An 11,090-nucleotide genomic window follows, 5' to 3' on the forward strand; every position below is an offset into this window, starting at 1 on the left:
GACAGAATGGTTAACAGACCTCCATAAAAGGTCAAAGTTTAATGTGGATCGGTGCATAAAGCCTAAAAACGTTGGTAAGATCAGAAGTTCACAATTGCATCGTTTTTCGGATGCCAGTGAAAGTGGTTACATAGAAACATAGAAATTAGGTGTAGGAGTAGGCCATTCGGCCCTTCGAGCCTGCACCGCCATTCAATATGATCATGGCTGATCATCCAACTCAGTATCCTGTACCTGCCTTCTCTCCATACCCCCTGATCCCCTTAGCCACAAGGGCCACATCTAACTCCCTCATAAATATAGCCAACGAACTGGCCTCAGCTACCTTCTGTGGCAGAGAATTCCACAGATCCACCACTCTCTGTGTGAAAAAATATTTTCCTCATCTCGGTTTTAAAGGATTTCCCCCTTATCCTTAAGCTGTGACCCCTTGTCCTGGACTTCCCCAACATCGGGAACAATCTTCCTGCATCTAGCCTGTCCAACCCCTTAAGAATTTTGTAAGTTTCTATAAGATACCCTCTCAATCTCCTAAATTCTAGAGAGTATAACCCAAGTCTATCCAGTCTTTCTTCATAAGACAGTGCTGACATCCCAGGAATTTAATAACGCTAAGTATAACGCTAAGAAAAGCCGCATAATGGTAGTTAGAAGCGCTGAGGACAGGGAATCAACTTTTCCAACCTTTTATTTGTCAGACAGTCCTCTTGCAGTGTGTGAGGAAATTAAATACTTAGGTCATGTCATATCTGATGACGGGAAGGATGACAAAGACCTCTACCGACAGCGCTGTAAAATTTATCTTCAAGCCAACATGCTTATAAGGAAGTTTTATATGTGCTCTGACCATGTGAAGTGTTCCCTGTTCAGAACCTACATTACACCATTATATACTGCTCAATTGTGGTCTAGGTATAAGAAAAAGAGTATGCAGAGTACTTAAGGTAGCATACAATGATGCAACGGGGTTGCTGCTTCATGTCCCTAGGTGGCATAGTGCCAGTCAATTGTTTGTGTCCACTAGAGTGCCAACCTGTGAGGCAGCTGATGTTTAGTTTTATGTGTCGCCTGGACAAGTCAGAGAACCACATCATTGAAGCCTTAGTCAGCCCTCTGAAAAGCTGCTATAGATTCACTTCTAGGCTAAGACGGCATTGGTGCAATAGCTTATATATAATTTAGGCTAATATGCAATTTCTTAATGTATCTTTGTAATTCTTTGTACTGTTTGATGTGTATATGGACCTGTGCCTGAAATAAAGCTTTAATAATTTTGTAACATTGCTAAAACACTCGCTGCCAAAGTGAGTGCAGCTTTTTGTTTGTTTGTTTGTTCGTCTACCTTCAGTGTGGAGAAGGTTCTGGAGCTGAAACGCCGCGCGGTTGCTGCACTCCGGCAGTTGGCGGCCGCCTTCACATTTAAAAATAAACCGCCATCTTGCAGCTTCTTGCTGTAGCAACCAAAGATCTTAGCTCCGCTCTGGCGGTGACGTCTCGGCGCAGGGCGGGCGGGCAGTCGCACGTCACGGCGCAGGGTGGGCGGGGTCGGTGTACGTCACGGCGAAGGGTGGGCGGGGTCGGATAACGTCACGGCGCAGGGTGGGGCGGGGTCGGTGTACGTCACGGCGTAGGGTGAGCGGGGTCGGGGAACGTCACGGCGCGGGCGCCGGGTGGGCGGGGTCGGAGAACGTCACGGCGCCGGGTGGGCGGGGTCGGAGACCGTCACGGCGCCGGGTGGGCGGGGTCGGGGAACGTCACGGCGCAGGGTGGGCGGGCGGTAGACGTCAGGTCGCAAGCTGGACGGCTGGCAAGACGCGGATCCCCGATGCCCGGCGGCCCCAGGTCCGTGCGCCCCCTCACTTCATCCTCGCCCCCCTCCTCACCCCTTCACCCCCCCTCCTCCTCAACCCCTCCCTCCCTCATCATCAACACCCCCACTCTGCCTAACCCCCCCTCATTCCCTTCACAACCTCCCCCCCCCCCCCCTCCTCACCGGCCTTACCCCCCTCACAACCTCACTCACCCCACGCCCTCAGCCCCTCCCCCCCCTCCTCCACCCCCTCTACCCCTCCTCCCCTCCCTCTCCCCTCATCCCCCTCCCCCCCTCACCCCATTTCACCCCTCCTCACCCCGCAATTCCCCTTTCACCCCCACTCACCCCCCTCACCCTGCCTCTCTCCCTCACACACACTCACCCCCCTTTCACCCCCTCAGCCCCATTTTTTCTTCCTCTCACCCCCTGCCCCCCCTCACCCTGGCTCGCCCCCTCACACCCCCCTCACCCCCGTCAAAACCCCTCCCCCCCACGTCACCCCATTCACCCCCTCACCCACCCTCCTCCTCAAACCCCCCCCCCCACCTCACCCTCCTCAACACCCCCACTCTGCCTAACCCCCCCCCCTCATTCCCCACCCCCCTCCCCCCCCATACCCCTCATCCCCCTCAGAACCTCACCACCCCTACTCACCGGCCTTACCTCCCTCAAAACCTCACCCCACGGCTCAGCCCCTCCCCCCTCCTCTCACCCCCTCGACCCCTCCCCCCTCATCACCTCCCCCTCCCCCTCTCACCCCCCTCACCCCATTTCATCCCTTCGCCCCCTCCTCACCCCCAATTCCGTTTCACACACTCACCCCCCTCACCCTGCCTCTCCCCTCACACACACACTCACCCCCCTCACCCACCCACCACCCTTTCACCCCCCTCCCCCCCCCCCCTTTCTCCCTCTCACACCCCCCCCCCCCCCCATCACCCCCCAACCCCTCTCTCCCACTCACCCCCATCAACCCACCCTCCCCCTAACCCTCCCCTCACTGCCACTCATCCCCCTCACCGCGCCGTTCACACCCTTCAACCCCCTCACCACCACACCCCCGTCAAACCCTCCCTCCCTCTTCACCCCTTTGTCTATGTTTCTGTGAAACGTCACCTGTCCACGTTCCCCACAGACGCTGCCCGACCCGCTGAGTTACTCCAGCACTCTGTGAACTTCTTCCCAAGATGCATGTCGGCTCCCTCGTGACTCAGCGCCAACCTGCAGTTCTTCTGTTGTTGTATAGGGCTCTGGTGAGACCACATCTGGAGTATTGTATACAGTTTTGGTCTCCTAATTTGAGGAAGGAAATCCCTGTGATTGAGGCAGTGCAGCGTAGGTTCACGAGATTGATCCCTGGGATGGTGGGATTGTCATATGAGGAAAGATTGAAAAGACTAGGCTTGTATTCACGAGTTTAGAAGGATGAGGGGGTTTTTATAGAAGCATACAAAATTATAAAAGGACTGGACAAGCTAAATTCATAGCAAAAGGATTTGAGTATAGGAGCAGGGAGGTTCTACTGCAGTTGTACAGGGTCTTGGTGAGACCACACCTGGAGTATTGCGTACAATTTTGGTCTCCAAATCTGAGGAAGGACATTATTGCCATAGAGGGAGTGCAGAGAAGGTTCACCAGACTGATTCCTGGGATGTCAGGACTGTCTTATGAAGAAAGACTGGATAGACTTGGTTTATACTCTCTAGAATTTAGGAGATTGAGAGGGGATCTTATAGAAACTTACAAAATCCTTAAGGGGTTGGACAGGCTAGATGCAGGAAGATTGCTCCTGATGTTGGGGAAGTCCAGGACAAGGGGTCACAGCTTAAGGATAAGGGGGAAATCCTTTAAAACCGAGATGAGAAGAACCTTTTATCACACAGAGAGTGGTGAGTCTCTGGAACTCTCTGCCGCAGAGGGTAGTTGAGGCCAGTTCATTGGCTATATTTAAGAGGGAGTTAGATGTGGCCCTTGTGGCTAAGGGGATCAGAGGGTATGGAGAGAAGGCAGGTACAGGATACTGAGTTGGATGATCAGCCATGATCATATTGAATGGCGGTGCAGGCTCGAAGGGCCGAATGGCCTACTCCTGCACCTAATTTCTATGTTTCTATGTTAAATGCAGGAAAAATGTTCCCAAAAATGTTGGGCGAGTCCAGAACCAGGGGCCACAGTCTTAGAATAAAGGGGAGGCCATTTAAGACTGAGGTGAGAGTTGTGAATGTATAGAATTCCCTGCCACAGAGGGCCGTGGAGGCCAAATCACTGGATGGATTTAAGAGAGAGTTAGATAGAGCTCTAGGGGGCTAGTGGAATCAAGGGATATGGGGAGAAGGCAGGCACAAGTTATTGATAGGGGATGATATGCCATGATCACAATGAATGGCGGTGCTGGTTGAAAGGGCCGAATGGCCTCATCGTGCACCTATTTTCTAAGTTGTTTCTATGTTCTAATTACGTGGCGGTGTCGTCAGACCCCCTCGAATTGGGGGTGACATTATGGCACCAGTCGTGCGAGCGACACACGTTACGGTGGGGATACGTCATGGCGCAGGGCGGCTGGCTGGCGGACTTGTGGGCAGCTCGACGCAGTGCCCGCCGGTTGCTCAGCACCACCAGGTCGGTGCAGCCCCCCCTTCTCTCATTTTCATACTCACCCCCTCGTCTACCACCCTTATTCCACCCCCTTTCCCCCCCTCCCCCACCCTGCTCCCCCTTCCCTCACTTCCACTGTCCTCATGCCCCTTCCCCCCTTGCCTCCTCACCATCTCTCCCTTCCTTCCTGCCTCACTTCTCCCCCTCCCTGACACCTCATCTCCTCCCTCAATAACCCCACTTTTCAAGCACTAGTAATGTTCACTTGTTAGTAATGTCCTGTTTGCCAGCTTGTTGACCCTCTGTGATCCCCTCCTGTAGGGTTTAGGAGCCGTTGATGTGGGCGGAGAGACGGGGAGGTGAGCGGCCATTGAGGGGCGGCCAGGGTGCCAGTGAGGACCCCCCCCCCCCATGTGCTCGCTGTGCGGGCTGAGCTTCGATGGAGGACCACATGACGGAGCACAACAAGGAGAAGCGTTATGAGTGCGACGTGTGTGGCAAGGCCTGGCGGTGCCCGAGCGAGCTGGAGGCCCACCGGCGGGTGCACACGGGAGAACGCCCCTTCGACTGCTCGGAGTGCGGCAAGAGCTTCAAGACGGCGAAGGTCCTGAAGATCCACCAGCGGGTGCACACGGGCGAGAAGCCCTATGGCTGCTCCACCTGTGGCGAGAACTTTGCCCGGTTGTCGGGGCTGCAACGCCACCGACTGGTGCACAGCAGTGAGCGGCCCTTCACCTGCTCCGACTGCGGCAAAGGCTTCAAGTCGCCCCCGGACCTGAAGGTGCACAGGCGCCTGCACACCGGGGAGTGGCCCTACGCTTGCAGCGACTGTGGCAAGGGCTTCATCGCATCCTACAGCCTGGTGGAACACCAGCGCACCCACACCGGCGAGCGCCCCTACACCTGCGCCCAATGCGGCAAGGGCTTCACCCGCTCCACCAATCTGCTGGAGCACCAGCGCACCCACTCCGGGGAGCGTCCCTTCACCTGCAGCACCTGCGGCAAGGGCTTCACCCGCTCCACCAATCTGCTGGAGCACCAGCTCACTCACACCGGCGAGCGCCCCTACACCTGCGCCCAGTGCGGCAAGGGCTTCACCCGCTCCACCAGGCTGCTGTCCCACCAGCGTGTGCATGCCGGTGACCGTCCCTACTCCAGGCCCATCCGCTGCTCCGACTGTGGCAAGAGGTTCAAGAGGGCGCAGGAGCTGCTAATCCACCGGCGGGTGCACAAGAGCGAGAAGCCCCATGGCTGCTCCACCTGTGGCAAGAGCTTTGCCCGGTTATATGGGCTGCGGGTGCACCGGCGGATACACACGGGCGAGAAGCCTTACGGCTGCCCCATCTGCGGCAAGAGTTTTACTCAGTCGTCGGGGCTTCAGCAGCATCAGCGGGTGCACAGCAGTGAGCGGCCCTTCACCTGCACCGACTGCAGCAAAGTCTTCAAATCGTCCACGGACCTGAAGGTGCACAGGCGCCTGCACACCAGGGAGCGGCCCTACACCTGCAGCGACTGCGGCAAAGGCTTCACCCAGTCCAACAGCCTGCTGTCCCACCAGTGCACCCACACCGGGGACCGTCCCTTCCCCAGGCCCTTCGGTTGCTCCGACTGCGGTAAGAGCTTCAGGAAGGCGCAACAGCTGAAGACCCACCGGCGGGTGCACACGGGAGAGAAGCCCTATGGCTGCTCCACCTGCGGGGAGAGCTTTGCCTGGTTGACGGGGCTACAACGGCACCGGCAGGTTCACAGCAGTGAGCGGCCCTTCACCTGCTCCGACTGCGGCAAAGGCTTCAAGTCGTCGCCGGGCCTGAAGGTGCACAGCTGCCTGCACACCGGCGAGTAGTCCCTCCAGAGCTGCCAAGTAGTACGGGTTTTCCGTATTTTGTACGGAGATGTGATAAGAATACGGATGTATGGTTTTGCTTTCTTAAATATGGATTTTTTTTTTTTTAAATCGGGCCCGACTTCCTGTTTCATCTTGCTGCGTAAAAAATGCAAGGACATAAAATGTCATACTGTACCTCTAAAAATTATAGCAGATTAAATCTATTAGTATTTTAAATTTCAAGATCTGGATGATTATTTTTGTAAGCTTTGATCTGCCTGTCCCATATAACCATATAACAATTACAGCATGGAAACAGGCCATCTCGACCCTTCTAGTCCGCGCCGAACACGTATTCTCCCTTAGTCCCATACACCTGCGCTCAGACCATAACCCTCCATACCCTTCCCGTCCATATAACTATCCAATTTATTTTTAAATGATAAAAACGAACCTGCCTCCACCACCTTCACTGGTAGCTCATTCCACACAGCTACCACTCTCTGAGTAAAGAAGTTACCCCTAAACTTCTGTCCCTTAATTCTCAAGTCATGTCCCCTTGTTTGAATCTTCCCTACTCTCAGTGGGAAAAGCTTATCCACGTCAACTCTGTCTATCCCTCTCATCATTTTAAAGACCTCTATCAAGTCCCCCCTTAACCTTCTGCGCTCGAAAGAATAAAGCCCAAACTTGTTCAACCTTTCTCTGTAACTTAGTTGCTGAAACCCAGGCAACATTCTAATAAATCTCCGCTGTACTCTCTCTATTTTGTTGACATCCTTCCTATAATTAGGCGACCAAAATTGTACACCATACTCCAAAATTGGCCTCACCAATTTTATGTCTTAGGGCTAACATGAGGGGGAACTTCTTTACTCAGAGAGTGGTAGCGGTGTGGAATGAGCTTCCAGTGGAAGTGGTGGAGGCAGGTTCGTTGGTATCATTTAAAAATAAATTGGATAGGCATATGGATGAGAAGGGAATGGAGGGTTATGTTATCAGTGCAGGCAGGAAGGACTGAGGGAAAAAAAGTTGTTCGGCACCGACTTGTAGGGCCGAGATGGCCTGTTTCCGTGCTGTAATTGTTATATGTTATATGGTTAAGAAAAATGCAACCCTATATCGCTATGATTTGTTCGCCATCTTACTCACCGTCTCCTTCTCCTCCAACCACCCCAAGGTTTTTTTCCGATCGGTGAAATAATAAAAAATTATGTTTAAAAAATCGTGAGATCAGCAGATTGGTCTTCTCGCCGGTCAGTCACCATGATCAAGGTAATGCCCCTTCTGGTGGGGCCAGGAGAATAAAGCCCCGGAGGCCGAATGTGAGTCAGTCACCCTGAGAATGTGAGTGAGCGTTGAGTCCAGAACTGTGAGTCTACGCCGTGAGTGAACTGAACTGTGAGTTTGCACTGTGCATGAATTGAATTGTTGGTCTGCACTGTGCTGCTTGAACTGAATTGAAGCTTTGGTCTGCACTGTGTTGCTTGAACTGAATGTTGCACTCATTCCGGAAGTCCCACTCAGAGGAGAGGCCGCACTCAACTGCGTCAGTAGATTCAATACAGTTTTACTGTCATATATATGTAGTGTGCAAATGTGTGGGAGTGAGATATATGGTGTGAGTGTGTGTGAGAGATGGCGTGTGTGTGAGATGGTGGGTGGGTGTGTAAGATGGTAGATGTATGTATGTGAGCTGAAGGGTGTGCATGTGTGAGATGGATGTGCATGTGAGTGCGTGTGTGCATGTGTGTGAGATAGAAGGTGTGTGTGAGATGGAGTGTGTGTGTCTGTATGTGATGGAGGGTGTGTGTGTGATGGAGGGTGTCTGTGGGCCCACCAGCCGTGAGTGAGAACTGCCAGCCCACCAGCCATGTGTGAGTCAACTGATGTGAGTGAGTCAACTGCCATCCCATCAGCCGTGAGTGAGTCAAGCCCATGCCACTGCCATCCCATCAGCCGTGAGTGAGTCAACTGCCATCCCACCAGATGTGAGTGAGTCAACTGCCATCCCATCAGCCGTGAGTGAGTCAACTGCCATCCCACCAGCCATGAGTGAGTCAACTGCCATCCCACCGGATGTGAGTGAGTCAACTGCCATCCCACCAGCCATGAGTGAGTCAACTGCCATCCCACCAGCCATGAGTGAGTCAACTGCCATCCCACCAGCCATGAGTGAGTCAACTGCCAGCCCATCAGCCGTGAGTGAGTCAACTGCCATCCCACCGGATGTGAGTGAGTGGAGAGGTGGAATGTTGAATTGGGGACCAGCCCTCCCGTGTGAACATGGGACTCAACGGGTCCCACTTAGTCTAGTGAAGGTTAAAAAATCATAAATACCGCCCCTTCCGGAACCCACTTTCAATAGCGCGGTGAGGAGAATAAAAAGTTAAAGGGGTTGAGCTCAGTGTGTTGAGCAGCTAGTGGAGAGTCAGCGGCTCACAGGCTGCTTCTGCGGCGAGCAGCATGACCAGAAGGAAACTGATGAGTTGAACCGGAAGCCTCTGAGTGGTGCCAGAGTGGGACCGGGAGCTGCTGCGTGTGGCTGAAAGCTGAAGCCACCCCCCCACATCCCCTCCTCCACACCAGCCCCTCCCCCCACCCCCCCCCCCCCCCCCTCCCTCACGGTGGAACATGGCTTTGGGGGAAACAGGTGAGTGGTGGAATATTGCGTTGTGGAATGGGTTGCATTTTGGTGGACTCTCATGTGACTGAGACCCAATGGGTCACACTTAGTCTAGTTAACAATTAAAGGTCATCTGGACATCAACCTCTACTCAACCCCTTCCCACGCCACAGACTCTCTGGAGCCATGAACCTCATTGTCTTTACAGCTTTTGAAAAAGTTGACAAGCAGGTTCTACAGAAGCAGAAATCCTCCATTTTGTCACATACTCAAAATGCCTGATATTATCAATCTTATTGAGTCTCATTGCCTGTAACCTGATTGCACCTCCCCCACAGCCAGCTTCCTTTTTTTCATATCCTTAGCATCTGCTTTGGTCTGTTATTTTCACACCTCATCCTTCCATATCTCTATTTTCCCTCTTCCCTGACTCAATATGAAGAAGGGTCTCAACTCAAAACGTCACCCATGCCTTTTCTCTAGAAATGCTGTCTAACTTGCTGACTTATTCCAGCTTTTTGTGTCTTTCCTCTATTTTTCCCTCTCCCTTTATTTCCCCCTTTTCCCCTTTCACCAATATATCTTTCTCTAGCTTTACATTCTGCTCATGTTCTCTCACAGCCTTTCCTGTTCTTCCTGATGATTAGAAATTCTGAATCAATGCTGTAAGATTGTTCTGTAAGACAAAATCTACAGAGTGATTTAGGCCATTTGGAAAAATGGGCTGAAAGATGGCAGATGGAGTTTAATGCTGATAAATGTGAGGTGCTACACATTGGCAGGACAAATCAAAATAGGAAGTACATGGTAAATGGTAGGGAATTGAAGAATACAGTTGAACAGAGGGATCTGGGAATAACCGTGCATAGTTCCTTGAAGGTGGAATCTCATATAGATAGGGTGGTAAAGAAAGCTTTTGGTATGCTAGCCTTTATAAATCAGAGCATTGAGTATAGAAGCTGGGATGTAATGTTAAAATTGTACAAGGCATTGGTGAGACCAAATCTGGAGTATGGTGTACAATTTTGGTCGCCCAATTATAGGAAGGATGTCAACAAAATAGAGAGTACAGAGGAGATTTACTAAAATGTTGCCTGGGTTTCACCAACTAAGTTACAGAGATAGGTTGAATAAGTTAGGTCTTTATTCTCTGGAGCGCAGAAGGTTAAGGGGGGACTTGATAGAGGTCTTTAAAATGATGAGAGGGATAGACAGAGTTGATGTGGACAAGCTTTTCCCTTTGAGAATAGGGAAGATTCAAACAAGAGGACATGACTTCAGAATTAAGGGACAGAAGTTTAGGGGTAACATGAGAGGGAACTTCTTTACTCAGAGAGTGGTAGCGGTGTGGAATGAGCTTCCAGTGGAAGTGGTGGAGGCAGGTTCATTGGTATCATTTAAAAATAAATTGGATAGGCATATGGATGAGAAGGGAATGGAGGGTTATGGTATGAGTGCAGGCAGGTGGGACTAAGGGGAAAAAAAGTTGTTCGGCACGGACTTGTAGGTCCGAGATGGCCTGTTTCCGTGCTGTAATTGTTATATGGTTAAGACTAAGGGATGTACTGGTCTCAGATTATGTGTGGTTCCTCTATCATCCCCTTATATGTACATACTTGGTTTCCTGTATTCTTTGTACGTGTCGGTTTGTAGATCGGGGGAATGTGGGAGGTGCTAAACGGTGGCATTAACATATAAAGAGCCTTGCAATTAAGGGCAGGCAGTTTTGACTTTTTGCCAGGTTGTAACCCAGTGGTTCCCAACGTGGGGCGTACGCTCCACAGGGGGGCAATTTGATTTTTAAGGGGGGCAATTGAGCGCGACTGAGGAGGTCTGGGTCCAAATTTTCGATTTTTCGTATGAGACAATCCACAAATATTTCAATATTCTAATAAAGAAATTTTCTCTCTTTATTACCTGTGAATACTCTTTTATTATCATATTTATCATTATTATTATTTTAATACCACCTAATGTTTTTTTCTTTTTTTTCTTACAATTTTTTAGTAATTTCTTGCTCAGAACTTTAACTGTCTTTTGTTTATTTCATTTTTCTTTTTCATTGATGCCATGTTCTTTTGAAGCTTGTTTAAACCAAGGTATTGGCGTTTTAAGCTTCTTCAGCTGAAACGGAGTTCACTTTTTAAATGATAAGATTTATATATCACCACATGGGGGGGGAGGGGGTGGGAGCATCAGGATTATAGAGGTGATTAGGTGGGGCATGGCCA

At 51.3% G+C, this 11,090-nt stretch overlaps 1 protein-coding gene across 3 annotated transcripts; it reads left to right on the forward strand.

Moving 5' to 3' along the window:
* The first annotated feature begins 1,746 nt into the window (after positions 1-1,746).
* Positions 1,747-7,456, forward strand: LOC129716450 (zinc finger protein 420-like). 3 transcript variants are annotated; one of them, XM_055666319.1, is made up of 2 exons: positions 1,747-1,842; positions 4,730-7,456. In XM_055666319.1, exon 2 carries the CDS (start codon positions 4,848-4,850, stop codon positions 6,249-6,251), a length of 1,404 nt encoding a protein of 467 aa, XP_055522294.1. In that variant the 5' UTR covers positions 1,747-1,842; positions 4,730-4,847; the 3' UTR covers positions 6,252-7,456. The 3 variants fall into 3 exon arrangements, with proteins under 3 accessions (XP_055522294.1, XP_055522296.1, XP_055522295.1); XM_055666321.1 differs by having other exon boundaries at positions 1,825-1,842; positions 4,737-7,456; XM_055666320.1 differs by lacking the exon at positions 1,747-1,842 and adding an exon at positions 2,932-3,066.
* Positions 7,457-11,090: the final 3,634 nt, after the last annotated feature.

This window comes from Leucoraja erinacea, unplaced genomic scaffold (genome assembly GCF_028641065.1).
Source record: "Leucoraja erinacea ecotype New England unplaced genomic scaffold, Leri_hhj_1 Leri_239S, whole genome shotgun sequence".
Classification (NCBI taxonomy): Eukaryota; Metazoa; Chordata; class Chondrichthyes; order Rajiformes; family Rajidae; genus Leucoraja; species Leucoraja erinaceus.